General features: G+C 47.5%; 1 protein-coding gene across 7 annotated transcripts in view; it reads right to left on the bottom strand.

Annotated features, from left to right (window-relative positions):
- Positions 1-18948, bottom strand: part of SLC2A9 (solute carrier family 2 member 9) — a 231556-nt gene that overhangs the window by 73278 nt on the left and 139330 nt on the right. For all 7 annotated transcript variants that reach the window (XM_047718880.1, XM_047718881.1, XM_047718877.1 and 4 more), the window contains one exon: positions 5393-5580. In XM_047718880.1, coding sequence (XP_047574836.1) covers positions 5393-5580 — 188 coding nt within the window. The remainder of the gene's footprint in view (positions 1-5392; positions 5581-18948) is intronic.

Raw genomic sequence — 18948 nt, forward strand, 5'->3', positions numbered from 1 at the left:
TTAAGTGACAGGTCTAATTTTAGAGGAGGGAATTTGAAAGCCCTTGTGAGAAGGAGGGAAAAAACAATCCCACACTGAAAAAGAATTTAGAAACAACTAAAATGTTAAATCCAACTTCCTCTTGATTTCTAAGGTATGCGGAAACTATTTATTGGCTTCTTAGCAAAAAACGCACTGGGCAATACGTAATGTTCGCTTAATATGGTGGTTCTCTCCTGAGGGCAATTTTACCCCCAGGGGACACTGGGCAATGTTTGGAGACATTTTTGGTTGTCACAACTGGTGGGGTAGACTACTGTCACCTGGCGGGCTGAGGCCAGGAATGCTGAGACATTCTGTAGTGAAAAGGACAGTCCCCCGGGACAAGGGATTTTCCAACCCCGAGTGTGCACAGCGCTGAGGCTGAGAATGGCTGGGTTAGTGCAGACACATGGACTTAGAGACAGGCTGGCCGAGCCTGGGCAGGTGCTCCAAGGCAGGGTACCGGGGCCGGGAAGTGTGAATTTGACAGCACAGGCACCCCTCCCTCTGTGACCCAGGGCAAGCACTTGGTCCTCTGGAAACCTCATTTCTTCTTCTAGAAAATGAGGATGGCACCATTTACCCTGTAGGACATTTGGGGCTAGAATAACTTGATAAATAGGGAGATGCCGAGCAGTATTTGCAACATCTTAAACTATAGACTATGTCCTCTCAAATAATTTCTGGGACAATTAAGGGAAGAAAGCAAGTTTTAAAGGGCATTTGAAGTTTTTCACCTGGTAGACAGCATTCCTTCTTGGCTCACGCATTATCTGGACTGAGAGGCCAGTGGTGCAGGGGACAACTGGACTGAGGCCCAGGACAGCCGGACTTTGATGCTGAGGTGGCTGCTAACCAGTGTTTGTCTTTTTTAATGTAAAACAGTGGGCACAGGGCTTGCCCCACTGGCTGCCTAGGGATGACTTGGGGACACAGCCCAGTGACACATATGAAGATGCTCAAAGGCGGCCTTGGGGATGCTCCCTGCTCAGGGCTCAAGTGGCTAGACCTTGTGGCCAAATCGCTGGGGCTCATATCCCCTTTCTACCACTTGTAGCTGTGTGATCTAGGGAAAGTCTCAATATCTTGTGCCTAACAGTGTCTAAGTCACAGGACAGCCATGGGGAAAACTTCTGGCTCATGTTAAGGGTTGAGTGACTATGAGCTTTATTATTATTCTTACAGGTGAGCAGACAGAGGCTGGGTGAGGGGAGTGACTGGCCTAGGCTTCCCCCTGCAGGCTTGTGGTCACAGTGAGACAGAAAGCCCGGCCTCTGGATATGGGTCCAGAACTTTTTGCTCCGTTCAAGTTAAGTATGCCAAGTGGGAAGTATTACTTCTGACTTAAAGATTAAAAATAATCCTAAACAGGGCACCTGGGTGGCTCAGTTAGTTAAACGACTGCCTTCGGCTCAGGTCATGATCCTGGAGTCCTAGGATCAAGTCCTGCATCGGGCTCCCAGCTCTGCAGGGAGTCTGCTTCTCCCGCCGAATCTCTCCTTCTCTTGTGCATTCTCTCTCATTCTCTGTCTCTCAAATAAAAAAAAATAAAATCTTAAAAAAATTTAAAAAATAAAAATAATCCTAAACAAACAATAAATAGAAGGAGACTACCTCAACATAATAAAGGCCATACATGACAAGCCCAGAGCTAACATCATACTCAGCTAACATATCATATCATAATATCATCGTACTCAGCAAACTGAGAGCTTTTCCTCTAAGATCAGAAACAAGACAAGGATGCCCACTCTCACCACTTCTATTCAACCCAGGACTGGAGATCTTAGCCAGTGTAATTAGACAAGGAAAAAAAAAAAAAAGAAAAGTCAAACAAAGGAGAAAGAAGTAAAATCATCACTGTTTGCAAATGACATGATCTTAAATGTAGAAAACTCTGAAGATAGCACACACACACACACACACATACATGCACACAACACACACACACACACACACACACAAATTGTTGGAACTAATAAATTCGGTAAAGTTGCAGGACACAGAAACAACATACAAAAACCGGTTGTGTTTTTATATACTAACAATGAACCATCTGAAAGGGAAATTAAGAAAATAATTGTATTTACAATAGCATCAAAAAATACTTGGGAATAAAATTAACTAAGGAAATGAAAGACTTTTGCACTGAAAACTATAAAACACTAAGGAAAGAAATTAAATACATAAATAAGTGGGAAAAAAAAGCTCCATTCATGGATCAGGAGTTTTAATGTTATTAAAATGGCCACACTACCCAAAATGATCTACAGATTCAATGCCATCCCTATTAAAATCCGAATGTCATATTTTCCAGAAATAGGGAAAAAAATCCTAAAATTCATATGAAACCATATCTTTAAAAAGAAAAAAACTGAAGGCATCACATTTCCTCTTTTCAAAATATATTAAAAAGTAACAGTAGTTAAAGCAGTGTGATACTGGCATAAAGATAGACATATAAACTAAGGAAATGGAATAGAGATACCAGAAATAGACCCAAATGTGGCCAACTGATTGCCAAAGGGTGCCAAGAATATTCAATGGGGAAAGGATAGTCTGGCTAATTGTGTTGAAAATTTTGGATATCCACCTACAAAAGAATGGAATTGGATGTTAATCTTCACTCAAAATGGATTAAAGATTATAAACATAAGAACTATAAAAATCCTAGAAGAAAATATAGGGGAAAAACTTTGTAACATTGGTCTTGGCAATGATTTTTTTTTTTTTTTGATATGACACCAAAAGCAAAAATCAACAAGAGTGAGTACATCAGACTAAAAAGTTTCTGCACAGCAAAAAAAATTATCAACAGAGTGGAAAGGCAATCTACAGCATGGGAGAAAATATTGGCAAACCATGTATCTGATAGGGGATTAATAGCCAAAATATATAGGGAACTCCTACATCTCAACAGAAAAACAAAACACAATAAAACAACCCTCCCCAAAGCCTCCAAACAACTCCATTAAAAAATGGGCAAAGGACCTGAACAGATGTTTTTCCAGAAAAGACCTACAAATGTCCAACAGACACATGAAAAGACACTCAACATCACTCATCATCAGAGAAATGCAAATCGAAACCATAGCAAGACATCACCTTACACCTGTTAGGATATCTCTTATGGAAAAAAAAGTGTTGGTGAGGATGTGGAAGAATTAGAACATTGCACACTGTCAGTGAGGATGTAAACTGGTGCAGCCACTCTGGAAAATGACACTGAGGTTTCTTAAACAATTAGAAACAGAACTGCGATATGAGTCAGCATCCCACTTCTGGGTTTTTATCCAGATTGAAATCAGGATCTTGAAGAGGAATCTGCATGCCAGCATTCAATGCAGCACTATTCATGGAAGCCAAGGTGTGGAACTATTCTAAATGTTTGTTGATGGATGGATGGATGAAGAAAATGTAGCCTGTGTGCGTGCTATGGACTATTACCCAGCCTTGGAAAGGAAGGCTAGCCTGCAGCCCATGACCCCAAGGATGAACCTGGTGGACACTACGCTTGGACCAACACCAGGTGCTTGCACTTTAGTGATGTATCTAAAGCAGCTAAACTCACAGAATCAGCGAGCCGAGTGGCGGTTGCTAGGGGCTGAGGGAGGAAGGAGTGGGGGGTTGCCAATCAGCGGTGTGAAGTTTCAGTGAAGCAAGACGCATGGCTCTGCAGAGGGGCTGTGAGACCCCGTGCCTACAGTTCGCAGTCCAGCATGGCACAGCTGAATGTTTGTTAAGGAGGGAGAGCTCATGTTAAATGCACTCACGACAATAACAAAACAGATGAAAGGCAGTCACTATGAGGACGAGGACGGTGGGACACCTGGGAGCTGAGCCCTCCCCACTGCCAGCCTTTGGATCGGATGAGACAGTTTCTCCCCATCCTATGGTGATGCAGCAGGGTTGAGATGCACCCTGTGGGATTTATAGAGGAAGTTAAGTCCCAGGAGAGGAGAGAATTCTGTTTAGAAATGTCATGGTTCTTGCTCCAAATGCCTCATTAAATACAGATTCCATATGTGGCTTTACTACTTTAAATGTTAGCTCTAAGAGACAGATCCCTCTCTACCTTCTCAGAACAGGGTGGGTGGCTTTGAGCCTGGAGGTGCTAAGAGGAGGAAACAGCAGAATCTGTCCAAGGCCATGCCATTGGCCCAGGCCCTTCCTCCTTCTGCTGACTTTAGCCAGACCAAGGAAAAAGGTACAAACAAGTAAGTTGCCAGATGATTTCATTTCATCCCAGTGTTTCCAAAAATAGAATCAAGAGTAGTTGAGGGGTGCCTGGGTGGCTCAGTGGGTTAAAGCCTCTGCCTTTGGCTCAGGTCATGATCCCAGTGTCCTGGGATCGAGCCCCGAATCGGGCTCTCTGCTCAGCGGGGAGCCTGCTTCCTCCTCTCTCTCTCTGCCTGCCTCTCTGCCTACTTGTAATTTCTGTCTGTCAAATAAATAAATAAAATCTTAAAAAAAAAAAAAAGAAAAAAAAGAGTAGTTGAAATGCGGCAAAACACTATGGTTGGAGCTTTCCATGCTGTCACTTTTCCTTCTCCGGACAGGGATGCCTCCCCTTTCATGTCACCTCTCCTTACGTGCCCCAAACACCCTCCTGGCTGACTTTCAGGGGATGCCAGGGTCGTGAACACAGAGGAGTTGTTTTCTCTGAGGCTCTTTGGAAGGTCCCCTTTTTCCTCCTTCTGGGCCCAGCCCCACTTCTCCTGAGCTGTGTATGTACCTCTACACTGCCCTGCCAACTGGCTTGCACACCTTCATAAATGGGGATCTCACTACCCCTTGAGGCAGACCCACCATTTTTCCAAAGCAATGGTGATAACGATCCCGAGTCTGTCTCCCTGGGATTCCTGGATTCTACCTTCAGGAGCCCCCCCAGGAGAGAAGGGGCAGCAGAAGCTATCAGAGGGTCTGGCGAAACCCCACTGTCCAATATCCTTGCCCACATCAGCTCAGGCCCTGAAAAAGTTTTCCTTTCAAGCCTAAGGTATTCTTAGGCCAAAGTTTCATGTTCAAATCAGTCCCACCAAGAGTACTTTTATTTAAATCATCTTTCACTTATCCATTTTATTAAGAAATCTGAGTTTTAGGGACCAGAAATAATAATGATAGGCAGCATTTACTAAGGGGTGACTGTGTAGCTGGTACATTGAACACTCTTCATGGCTTATTTCTGTATTACGTCAGCCCATTTTACAGATCAGGAAACTGAGGCTGGATCAGATTGTGTGACTGCCTGATGGCACAAAGCTGGTACAGATGGCAGAGCTGGGACCGGATCCTGGTATTGAGGCCCAAGCCCTGCCCCACCTCCACCCCCACCTCCCTCTAGTTCCTCCCTTTGTGCAGGGATGCTCACCGCATTGAGACCACAGAGCTGGTAGCAGGCCATGGTGACGACCACTGTGATGACCTGCCAGCGCACGGAGGGACTCCGGAGCAGCTCCAACACGGACACCAGATGGATGTTCCTCTGCACGCGGCTCTCCATCAGGACCTCCTCCACCTCTCGGGAGACATTCTCTTTGCCCAGGAAAGTCTGGAAGGCTGCAAAGAGGTACAATCACAGACTTTTAGCAGGGATTAGGATGTTCGCTGAGTCGGACACTGGGCTATCCAGGGACTGTCCCACCACCCAGACACACACTTTGTTAGGGATAGAGCTGGCAGGGGGCTTTGAACCTGTGAAATTCCAAGACTTTGCTTGAAAATAGGGAAATGGAGCCTCAGAGATGTGCAGTGACTTGCTCAAGGTCACCTGGTTCACTAGGAGAAGAGCCAGGAGACAATAGGAGTCTCCTGACTGCCCCCAGAAAAAGGGGAGCATGCCCAGGGTTCAAGTCCCATTGTGACCACAGCACATTTGTCCATCATTTGTAAGCATTCTGGCCTCACATGGCTTTGGTGGTAGTTGGATCATGTATGTACATTGACCCTAGCCCAGAGCTTTGCAAATGGGAGGTGTTCTTTTGATAAATATTTACTGGGTGCCTCCTGTCTGCCTGGCCCCATGTCCTCATCCTTGTTAGAGGTATTCAGATGGTCAGACTGCCTGCCACTTGGCCAGAATGCTGGGAGTAGATCCTATCATCGGAAGAAGAACTGAACTAAATGACCTCCAAGGCCGTTTCCATATGACTCTGAGAAACACAGGAACCGTGGGTGGATGTATTCTCAGAGAGCTATTTTTCCCATGATTCAAACTCACCCTCATGACTTATGCCTTTTCCAGGCTGAAAACGGCAAATTTCCAGCCTCAGTGAACCTGCCATTTGTTACCAAGCCCTTAACTGTGCAAACCTTCATGTATACAGATGCAAAGGTGGGTGGACTGATTAGACCCCTGAGATCATAATAATCAGGTAATAGGAGACACTTTTAGAGCACAGATTTAAATATTCAGTGCTCTAGTATTTATCCTCCTACAGAGAAAGGTGGCTTTGGTGACGGCTCCTGTGGACAGTCCATCCCAGACACAGTGGGCATCATCCTTGAAAACACGCTCTGCACTACAGGGCATGTGAAATTGCTCTTCTTAAGCAGCAGGAAAAAGAAAAAAAAAAAAGGCTGTTAAACTTGCTCCAGATTCTACAAAAAGCAAGCCTGTGAAGCTTCTGGGGTGTTATTTCCAGTAGTACACTGAAAATGGCTTTAGAATCTTTCTTTTTTTTTTTTTCTTTAAGCGATGATTTAATACTTTTCTTAGGATTTTATTAAGGATCAATGGGAGAAGTAGCTAAATGAGTAACATTTCCACATCAGTCACTACACCATAGTATGGCTAATATTTTCCCAAAGTTCAAAAACACAGCGTTCATTTCATACAGTCATCCTAAAGTTTTAGGGCAGGAACATATTTCTCTCTCTTCCCTGAGATACATGCTTTCCATGTAAAATAAAGAGAAATTTAGAGACTTTTTTTTCCCTCTCTCACCTTGGCTGCCAGGAAGCTCTCAACTAAATTTGACCTTCAGCATTTAACAGTTTCCTGGAACAAAAATATCTCTTATTTCTTAAAAGCAGTGATCTCCTTCTTTTAAAGCATCAATTTAATTTCCTGCTGTATATGTGTTCATAAAAATTGTTTTCTTCTATGTGTTCCACATCCCTTACTTTTTAAAAAAAGATAAATTTATTTTAGAGAGACAGTGAGTGTGTGGGGGTGGGGAGAACAGAGGGAGAGAGAATCTCAAGCAGACTCCCCTCTAAGCACAGAGCCTAATGCAGGGCTCGATCCCAGGACCCTGAGATCATGACCTGAGCTGAAATCAAGAGTTGGACATTTAACTGACTGAGCCACCCACTGGGGTGGGCACACACTGGGCACACCCAGTGTGCATCTCCCCCCTGCCCCCCAACATCCCTTTTTTACAAGTTTCCTGTGACTGGGTGAGGAAGAGTATCTGGTGAGGAAGAGTCTCATGGCAGACACAGAGATGCACCACTCACTGATGGAGGAAGGGATACAGAAACACACACACACACGTATACTTATACATATATATATATATATATATATATATATATATATATGATGGAATATTATTCAGCTATAACATGAAGGAAATCCTGGGGCACCTGGGTGGCTGAGTGGGATAAGCCTCTTCCTTTGGCTCAGGTCATGATCTCAGGGTCCTGGGATCGAGCCCCGCATCGGGCTCTCTGCTAAGCAGGGAGCCTGCTTCCCCACCGCTGCCTGTCTCTCTGCCTACTTGTGATCTCTGTCAGATAAATAAAATCTTAAAAAACTGTCATTGGCAACAACATGGACGGTCCCTGAGGGCATTATGCTAAGTGAGGTAAATCAACAAAGACAGATACTGAACCATCTCATCTACATATGGGATCTAAAACAACAAAAACAAAAACAAAACAACAAAACCCCCAAAACCGAGCTCAAAGATACAGAGATACAGGGAAGAGACTGGGGTTTCCAGAGGTGGGGGGTGAGGGGTGAGCAAACGGGCGAAGGCAGTCCGAAGTACAAACTTCCAGTTATAAAACAAACAAGTCCTGGGGACAGAAGAGTGACTAGAGTTAACATTGCTCTTTGTATATTTCAAAGTTGCTAAAAGAATAGATCTTAAAGTTCTCATCGCAAGAAAAAATTTGTAACTGTGTGATGTGCCTGTGCTGGACTGATTGGGGTGACCATTTTATGCTCTATACAAACACTGAATCACGATGTTGAGCACGTGACACCAAATACCATAGGTCAATTATATCTCACTAAGAATGCGATTTAAAAAATGTCACCGGACACTGCCCCATGTCTACTGGCTCAAAGCCACCCCCAGTTCAGAACCACTGTTTCAAATAGGCTTCTGGCTCCTCCCAGAAGGACCTCATCCCTGAGCAGGTACCATCCCCACCTCCCCGCCAACCCCTCTCCCCTCTCCCAGTGCAAGGCTGCTCTGGGGGACCTGGCCCCTGTGGGCATCCCTAATTGCGGGATAAGCCCCTTGCACCTCCCACCATGACTGCCTCATTACACCCCTAATAATGGCCCTGTGGGATTTAGCTCTGGGGACCTTCCTATCCCCTCTGCATCCTCTCAGGCATAGGGGTCACAATCATCCTCTTGGAAACAGTAAACAGCTGAGCTAAGTCATGAGAGGTACCAACAAGAGGGGGCGTTTCTGGCTGTCAGAAGACAGAGGGCCCCCTGGCTGTGAGCCAAAACACAGAAAGTTGCCTCACATGCCTTGGCACTCAGGAGAAACAAAGACAGTGGTACTTTTACTTCTTTTCTCTCTCTAGAATGTTCTTTTGACCTTTCTGCACCTGGCCTTGTTCTCTGAGCCTCAGCTCAGACACCACCTCCTCCAAGAAGCCTTCCCTGATTTTCCCCTGGTGGGAAGTGAGGCAGGAACAGGCTAAGGAAGGTCTAAAGATGAAAGCAGGAGATGAGGGACCCCCCTCACAGGTCTCATGTTGTCACTGAGCCCCACGATGCCACCTTCCTGATCTCAAGAGTTACATGCTCCTCTTAGTCCCTAAGTCTTGTCTGAGTTCAGGCCTCAGCATCTCCCCAGTGGGATTCTCGTGCCAGTCTTCATCTTCCGAGATGACCATCCTCCTGCAGTCGAGCCTTCACTGTCCCGCTCCCCGCAGCAGAACCCAGTCCGTACGTTACCTGTCCCACAGAGCCCTTGTCCACACCCCCTTCACCACGACACTGCCCCCTCCCCATCTGTCCTGAGAAGGGCCGCCACCCACTCCCAAAGTGTGCCTCTGTGCCTCATGCATGTGGTTCCTTCTGGCACTTTGTGGCCTGTCTAGAACCTTCTTTCCCTAGGACCTGCTCAGCAATCAGGTCTTCCAGAAGCCCTCCCAGCCCCAGTCATAGATGAGTACCTTCTCCTTGGGGCACTTTCCCTCCTGGCTGTGATAGGGCACTTTCCCTCCTGGCTGTGATAATGCAGCCACACACCTGCCATGCACCCCCCCCCCCCGCTGTCCTGTGATGCCCCCAGGTAGGAGCTACTCCAGGGAGGCCGTGGTACAGTGGGAAGCAGGGGAAAACAGAGTGGCCCAGCTTCATGCCCAGCCTGTCCCTCCCATGTGACCTGTGTGCTTCTCTCTGAGTGGCTTCCACAAGATGGAAATCATAAGATTTCCCTCCGGGAGGAAAAAAGACAATGTATGTGCCTTGCACGTAAATGGTGTCTAATAATTACTATTATGATTATTTTATTTCTTCCATTTAGAACACTGTATATTTAACTGATCTGCTGTCTTATTTTTTTTAAGATGTATTTATTTATTTTCAGTAGAGAGAGAGGGCTCTCGAGCAGGAAGGGGCAGAGGGAGAGGGAGAATCTCAAGCAGAAACCCCACCAGAGCACAGAGCCCGAGGTGGGGCTTGATCCCATGACCCTGAGATCATGAGGAGTCGGCTGCTCCTCGGACTGAGCCACCCAGGTGCCCCTCAGCTGATGTGTTTTGCAGGAAGAGTGGAAATCAAAACTGGGGTGAGAGAGGAGCAGGTTAGGGGCACAGAAGTGGGGCTGTGATGGAGTGGACAAGAACAGAGGAGCATGACGGCGAGTGCTGGCAAAGTGAACTCAGAGAGGGAACCAGTGTCTGAGTGCAGCGCGGCTGACAGACGACAGGCTCCCTCAGCCCTCGGCCACCCCGCACAGCAGAACAGCAGTGACAAACGGATCTACATGCGGGCTATCAGGGCACCCAGAAGGTATTCACTGCCTGCGGGGGCCTGGCACAGGCTCCATCCTGGGCAGGGGCCCCTCCCAGGCTTCAGGCCCCCACAGGGGTCCACTGAGACCAGGAGGACCTCTCTCTGATTCGGCCCGACCATGGCACCTGGGTGGCCACAGACTCCTGTGGGGGCAGGAAGGGAGCGGGCTGCTTCTCAGTTGTGGCTTCCTGTGGTAGATCCTAATGCCATTCTCTCTCCCAGAGGCCACACTCCTACGGTCAAGTGCAGACATGGCCTTGCATCCTCCATGGCCTCAGCTTCAAGGCCACCTGAGGCCAGGCCCGACTGTGGTCTGGGATGCTGGGTGTGGGGGATAGGGGTGGTTTGGCTTTACCAGGCCCAGCCGACTGGTGGGCAGGTGAGTTTCAGGCTCCCCAGGCTGATCCTCCGGAGCACCCAGCCCCAGGGGAGAAGCACTGGCTTTTTAAAGGGACAGTCTCAGGGCTGGCTGATAGAGACGGGGCCCCATCCAGGACCAATTCTCAGCACACACTGGCTCCAGGCAGTGTGCCAAGTGCAGGAGCTGGAGGAACAAAAGCTACAGACCTTGCACAGGCAGTGTTCTCATCAAAGTCACTCACTTTTCCTAACGTGCATTTTGTGGAATGCTAATTCCCAGAGAAGCTCCATGGAATAAAATTCCTCCGTCAAAGAAGTTTAGTATCATTGTACACTCTATCTCTTGGTTTAAATTTCACAGTAGTTTAATAAATGTTCTGATAAGTCCTGCACAAAGACACCTATTTAATTTTGTTTTGCTCCACATTTCCTACAAATATTTGCTGGAGCACCTACTCATAACCTGCAAGAGTATATCAGGAAATTGTATTCTAATTTCATGTGACATGTGTCACAGAGGGAGTGGATCTAGGATGTCCCTGTGGCCTGGAGGAAGAATCCCAATGGAGGACATGGATCAGAGAGTACAGACAAATATCACATGATGAAAAGCAGAAAGAGCCCAAATGTCCTCCCAAATAAGTCCATATTCTAGTCCCCAGAACCTGTTTGTATATTAGCTTATATGGCCACAGGGATCTGGTGGATATGATCGAGTAAGGATCCTGTGATGGGGAGGTTATCCTGGATTTTTTGGGTGGGCCCAGTGTTATCATGAGGACCCCTATAAGAGGGAGGCAGAAGGCCAGACTCAGAGAGGATGTGTTAGAAACAGAAAATGGAGGGGATGCACTTCAAAGATGGAGGAGGATTCATGAGCCAAGGAGAGGGGGTGCCCCTGGAAGCTGGAGAAGGCAAGGAACGATCCTTCCCCGGAGCTTCCAGAGGGAATGCAGCCCTGCAACACCTCGGTTTTAGCCCAGTGAGACCTCTTCTGGAGTTCTGACCTCCTTAGAACTATCAGATAATAAATTGGTATTTTTTTTAAAAAGGAATTGCTGAAAAGTCTTGCTTTAGATGAGGCTTGATCCAGCAGCTCAAACTAAATCACTAAGTACCAGATTTCTTTCACCTATTCCTGTATCGTTTTAAGCTGCTTGATTTGTGGTAATTTGTTAGAACAGCCCAAGATACTAACACAGAGCCATTTTAATTAGACAGTGGTGGCTCCCCCACCCGACTCCGTTTCAGCGTGACATGGGAAAAGCATCTGATCTCTCAAGCCTTAGAGTGCTCCTCTGCCAGGTGGGGCTGACCTCGGTCCACCCATCTCTAGGGTCATTATGACAGCTCTTCAGGGCAAAGATGTAGAGCAGCAGCCCAGAGCCTTGCTCACTGTGGATGCCATACCCCGAAAGTCCTCTTGCAGGGACAAGTGATGCAAAACCTAATAAATTGCCAATCTGGGGTGTGTCTGCCTGGGTTGTCTGAGGTCTAGGAGGAAGGGCTGGAAGGGACAGGGCCACAGACTCTAGCTGAGCAGCCCCAAGCCTAGTGTGTAAGCTCACAGCTCTAGAGCCAAGCTTCTGGGGCTAGAGCCCTTGCTGTGCCATGTCCTGGCTGGGCAACTGTAGCTGAGTGGCTTAGCCTCTCTGTGCCCCGGTAATCCCTGGCCTGTAGGCTGTAGCTTGCGGACCAGGCAATGGTCATATACTTGGAGAGGTGCCCAGCCTTAGAAAGTGTTGAGTGTCTCCTGGCAGCTAATTCTGCCTGAGTGTTCACAGCTGCCTGGAGCTCAACTGCAAGGGATCCTGGGGTTGTCCCCCCTACGCAGTGGAGAAGGGTATGGATGCTGGGTCAGCGTAGAGTCTGGCAGAGCTGGGCGGTGGCTCACATGCCACGTGTCAGCTATACCCAGGTGGACAACACAGGCCTCGACCTCCACTGGGTGTGCCAGTGCTCCTGGCTGGAGCCTGGATGGCCTCAGGGATTCAGAAGTCGATGGCATGCCAATTAGGGAAATGAGTACAGTCCCGTAGAGCTCCTTTCCTTCACGTTCACCAAGGGCTGAGCCCTAACATTCTGCCAGCCTAGTTTCACACAGACAGTAGGAAATAAAGAAATGAAGGAGAGCAGGTGTTCTTGATGGTCTGACTGGCATCCCTGAAGTTTCCAGATCAGCGAAGTGGTGTCTGAGGTTGTGCCTGTGCCTGGCCAACTCAGAAAAAGAGCTGGAAGCTGACTGCAGCCCACATCGGGCCCTCAAATACCCATGAGCGCCATGTCCCGAGCAAAATGTGAAGAGGTGTGCGGCAGAGAGGAAAGGTGGAGGTGGGCTGTGGGGACAGACTGATGGGACTCTGTCTAGCATCTGCTGCCCACCAGCCTGGCGCCTGGGCGCATCTCGAGTGCTTTGTGCACCTCTGCTTCCTCAGGTTCTGCGGGGTCGGGGTGACCGTGTGACACAGTAACACCCACCTGGTTTGCATGCACCTGTGACCGGTGTGTACTGGTGGGATGGGTGGCTAAGGGTCTCAACCCTGGGGCCACACTGCCTGGGACTCGAATCCTTGCTTCTCTCCTTGTCAACTAGTCTAATGCCAGATGAGTTTCTTGATGTTTCCATGCCTCACTTTCCTTATGTGTAAGGTGGATGGAGCAGCATCTGGGCCATCTGTGGTGTTAAATGTCAGCACACCCAAGGTCCTCAGAACACTACAGCTCTTAACGGGCAAGGAGGACTGGAGGTCTGTTAACTATTCCAGGAGACACTTGCTACACTCCCCCATCCCTTCCTTCTTCTCTTTTGCCTTCCTTTTTAGCCTGACAAAGGGTACAAAATACTATAACCTTCTGTTGTGGGTTGAATTGTGTCCCTATAAAGAGATGTCAGAGTCCTAAGCTGGTAACTGTGAATGTGACCTTATCTGGAAACAGGGTCTTCGCAGATGTAATTAATATGTCAGTTAAGATGAGGTCACACTGGAGTAGGGTGGGCCCTTAATTAGAAGAAGAGAAGAGAAACAGAGACAGATACACAGGGAAGATGGCCCCATGAGGACAGAGGCAGAGGCGGGACAGATGCAGGGTAAGCCACAGGAGGCCAAGGTCAGCAGGCACACACCAGAAGCTGGGTGAGGAAGCTGGTCTTGCTGACAGGTTGACTTTGGACTTTTGGTCTTCAGAACTGGGAGAGAAGCCCTCCCCCATCTGTGGTGCTGTTAGGTAGCCACTGCACTGGATGGCCTTGTTAGCATTTCTTGCTTCCTGCTAGAGCAGAGTGAACAGCAGCCTGGAGACTCCCCTCATGTGACCAGGAGGGCCTGACAAGGAAGGAAAGGGATCCCAGGCAGAGCACGGGGCCACAGGCCTTTGCAGTCATGTGCCCAGCAAAGCACAGGGCTTCTCTTCTGCCCAGAGCGGGGCTCAGGGCTTCTAAAACTTTGGAGGTTTCACTGAAGCATTTATTTTCAGCAGTGATTGGGACTGAAGTTTGAGTTTATGACTGACAGTAGTGGGATCCGCAGCCTGGGATGCGGTAGAAGACGTGGAAGTCCTGTCTGTACTGTTTCAACATGTTGTCATAGACTGATTGACCCTGGAGCCTTCCCACAAGCCACGTGAGGGTGGTGGGGGCTCTGCCATGAGGAGGGCTGACAGGGGACTCCTCGACTTTGCTTGCAGCTTAGAGCCAGACATTTCAGCTTACATACCCCATTGGCTGGTCTTGGACTTGGGAGTGGTAGAGTTTGGTTTTAACTGAATTAACCCTGATGAACATACAGGCGGTTTATAAAGAATCGTCCAGAGAAGGCACGGATTAAGATAACACGGATTAAGATAAGACTGAGATACAGACACAAAGACAGGAGCCAGCAGCCACCCTCTGCTCTGGTGGTGAGCCCACTGTCAGCTTCGGTGTCTGCTGATAGCACGCAGCCTGGCCAAGGTTCGAAGACTTAAGACATAGATAATCTACCTTTTCCAGGTAAAGGTGACATTTTAAGGAGAGTGAGAAAGCAGCTTTTCAAAGGAGATCATTCTGTGGAAAGCAATGTGTGGAAAGGGAGCCATCACCATGTGGCCGGGGACCCAAAGTGCGGCGTGCCAGTCAGTGGGTCAAACTCCCACATCTGCACAAAATCCCTGCACACAGTTTCAAAGCGTTCCTGTTTGAGAATGTTCCAAATGACGAGCTTGACCGAGTTTTTGCTAAATCATGTTCATCAAAACAAACATAAAAAGGCAACATCGTCTCCTGATTTTGCAGGAAAAATGGAGTGACACTGGGAGGGTGGAAATCTACCGGCTACAGCTCCCCCTCCCCCAGACGTTGTATTCCTAGCAGATGGTACTGCAAGACGAATGCCAAATTCCAAATGTGTTAAGTTCAGCCAGACTCGCTGCCACTTTCCTTTTGGATTGACAGTATTTTCTGAGATTCTTTTTGAGCTCTCATCACCATTCAGGCCAAGACTGCAAGGACAGCAGCTAAGGCTTCCTGAGAGCTACTCTAGGCCGACCATCCTTCCACATGCTTCATAGGCCTTTTCTTATTTAATTTTCATATAACCATGCCCTGAAGGAGACCCCACCATTGTCCCCACTTTGCAGGTGAGAAGAGAGATGAAACTTGTCCATGGTCAGGAGAACTAGGATTCCTGAGAGCAGAGCCTGAGACAGGATTGGGTCTGATAGGAAGCTGATACACGTGATGGTTACAGAAAGCAGGTGTGAGGGGATAGGGAAGGTGAGACGGGGAAGGGGAAGCCACACAAGGAATGTCACTAAGGAGCCTACTATGGACAGAGGGGTCAGTTCTGCTGGACTTCTGAGTAGAACATGGGATGTCTTCTAGAACGTTCCCACAGGGGAGGCTGGGCATCTGTCCACCAACTCTTGCCTCTGGGGGCCATTAAGTCCAATGCATGCACATTGTCCTGCAGATGGGCTGGGCTGCACTGGGGCCGCAGAGAGGGTCCGAGTAGGCTGGGAGACACTTGGTGTCCTGGAAGAGGAAACATCTGCCTGTGTCTGCACTCACATGGGATTGTCCATGTCAGCTAGGCTGAAATCAGAGTGAACAGAAGGGTGGTGTGATGGGGACACCAGAGGAAACACTGCTCTCACTGCTGGTAGATGGAGCAGCTGTGAGTAGACCCCCTGGAAGGCCTCCAAAAGCCTTGCCCCTGATGTGCAGTTACGATCCCTGGGAATTTAGAACCAGGGCTTTCAGATCTTCCCTCCTTCCCCTCCTCCCTTTCCCTCTCTTATTGCTTCCTTCCTTCCTTCTTTCCTGCCTTTCTTCCTAAGTCTTCATTCCATATCCTGAATTCCTGAAGAGCCCAGACGCATCCTCAGGTTTCATCTCACCCATCCTTTTGCCTATCACTTGCATCAGAGCGAGGCACAGGCCTGAACTGTGTAAACTGGTGTAAATCGGCACCAATGTCATTACACTTTGGAAGCATAGAGAAGATTGGCTTGAACTAACTCTTGCATTCTTTTCCCCCCCAGAGCTCATAAGTAACATTCCCTTCTTCCAGTCTCTAGAGGAAGGCCTGGAATCTGCTTCTGGAGCTGGGACCCTACTCACAAAGGGGCAGGAAACCATGCAGGGAGGGGACAAAGCACATTAGTGCAGTGTTGGGGGTGTCCTGAGGCTGGTAAATGGTTGTCACTGCTGCTCTTGTCATCTCTGTGGTCTAATCAGATTAAGGCAGGATGTATGCTGGTGTAAGGCTCATGACACCTCATGCCAGAGGCTGAGTCTTATTCAGGGCCTGGCATACAGCAGGTGCTCAAACCATGTTGGATGAGTGTAACTGGTCTCTCCTCATATTTGCTTAGTCTGAAGAAGGGAATCCTCTTGGAGGATAAGCCTGGATGTGGATAGGGTTGGACTTGTTGGCCCTGAGGTCAGAATGAGGACCAATGGCAGTGTCTGTGATCCATCAGAAGTCAGCCCACCATGAGGAAGGACTATCTGACTGATGTGGTCAAGGGCAGATCAGGCAGTTTCACAAGCAGTGAGCTCCCCATCACTAGGTGTGTGCAAGGAAAGGCATGATGACTACCTGTCAGAGATACTGTTGGAGGGACTCAGGCAATGAACAGGAAGAAGGGCAAGTTCTCTCAAGCAAGTGGAGAACCCAAGAAGTGTGCAGGTTCTATGGAAGCCTTCGAGAGAATGAGATGAGGACCTCTATGGGGTGGGGAGCAGACAGGACAGACACTTTGAATTTTAACTAGTTGTCCATGGAGAGAGAGGAAATGGGCTCAGAAACTCATAGTCAGTGAGTCTATTTCAAAAAGACATTTATTTATGGAAAATAACGCTCCCAGAGGGGTCCATTCTCTTGGATCTCCAAGTCACTTACATTGTTTATCTGATCTATTTGTGCCCTCTCCCTGCTGGGGCTCCCACCCTCGCCCTCACACTTAAAAGTAAAGGCTTCCTATAGTTCACACCTCATTCATATTCCTGGCCATGTTCTCATCATTAATTCCAAAGAACTGAAAAAGGAATGAGAATTTGCATTTCCCAAGTGGAGAGAAAAGCTGCTGGGTGCTGTGGTCCATTTCTGGGCTGGGAGAGGAAGCTGTTACGTAACCGGATTTTTGTACCAGTTAAAGATTGGTCTTCATTCAGGGGAGTCAAGAGACCAAGCAGGGGAGAGGAGGCTGACATTTGTGTGTAATACTATGTGCTAGCTGTTTGGGCTAGGGGTCTTACAGACCTTATCAAGATAACCTTGTGTTGTTCTGTTCTCTAGCCTCAGAGGAATTGGGAAATGTACCAGAGTTCCCAGGTAGAAAGTGAGGGAGTCAGTGTTCCAACTTGGTCTTTCTTTGCACGTACCTCAACAAATGATGAAAAGAAACCACAGAGATGAAAAACTAACAGAACCAAATTCAGTTCATTTCAATTAACCTACAGCTTTTTAGAGCTATGTGCCAGGGGATGTGAAGTTGTCCTGTGTTAGGGGAAGAAAAAGGCACAGTTTCTGCTTAGAAGTCCTTTAGTGGGAGACAAAAACGCAACTCACTGCAACTCCAGCTGAATGGTGCTGCATGTGGGAACCTCACGAAATCCCCGCAAGTTCAGTGCTTCTATTTGCCTTTGAACAGATGGGGAAACCGAGGCTCGAGATGAAGTGATGTGTCCAGGTCACACGGCAGAGCTGCCGTTCCCAATCCCGTGGTGCTGCATGCCTGGGTTGGTGCAAGCATGACTCTGGCTGACCCTGACAGGCGGCGGTCAGAGAGCAGATCTTGTATCATGCATCCCTTGTCTGAGAGGTCAGGTCAGGCCATTAGGCGAACGGAGAGTCCTCTTTCCCCAGAGTGCTCTTTCGATGTCTCCTGACATTCTGTCTTTGCAAGGATTGTTTTTGCACATAATGAAATTAGCAGTTGCATTCATACTGTTAGGATCTCTATAGCTATACCTTATTTTTTTCCATTAGCGAGTGAGTAATTTATTATTACAAAGTTAAAAAATTATTCTATTATGGTAAAGACACTGAACATGAGATCTGCCACTGAACACGTTTTTTAGTGCACAAAACAGTCTTTAAGTGCACAACAGACACAATGTTGCATAGCAGATGTCTCAAATATACACATCTTGCATCAACTTTATAGCCACTGATATCAACTCCCCACTCCCCCTCTACCACAGCACCAGGCAACCACCATGCCACTGTTGGTTCTACGAACTTGACTAATTTGGCTATTTTAAGGGAGTGAGGTCAGGCAGCACTCTCCCTCCTGTGACTGGCTTATCTCATGCAACATAATGTCCACCACGTTCATCCATGTTGTCACACACTACAGGATTCCCTTCTTTTTAAAAGTCAAATAATATTCCATTGCATGTGTATACCACATCTTCTTTATCCATTCATTTATCGATGGACATTTAGCTTTTTTACACACCTCGGCTACTGTGAATGGTACTGCATCAAATATTTAAGAGTGCTAATATCTCTTTGAGATCTTGATTTCAATGCTTTTGGAAAAATGCCTGGATGTGGGACTGCTGGGTCAAATCGTATTTCTATTTTTCATTTTCTGGAGAAGACTCCCTACTGTTTTCTATAGTGACTGCATCATTTTGCATTCCCGCCAACAGTGTGCAAGGGTTCCAATTTCTCCTTGTCCTTGCCAACATTTGCCTTTTGAGTTTGTGTGTGTGTGTATATATATGTGTATTTTTAATTATTTATTTATTTTTAAAAAATTTCTTTTCAGTGTTCCAGAATTCATTGTTTATGCATTGTTTATGCACCACACCCAGTGCTCCATGTTCTCCATGTGTACATGGGTATACATAATACCCACCACCAGGG

The sequence above is a fragment of the Lutra lutra genome, chromosome 2 (assembly GCF_902655055.1).
Source record: "Lutra lutra chromosome 2, mLutLut1.2, whole genome shotgun sequence".
In the NCBI taxonomy this organism is placed as follows: Eukaryota; Metazoa; Chordata; class Mammalia; order Carnivora; family Mustelidae; genus Lutra; species Lutra lutra.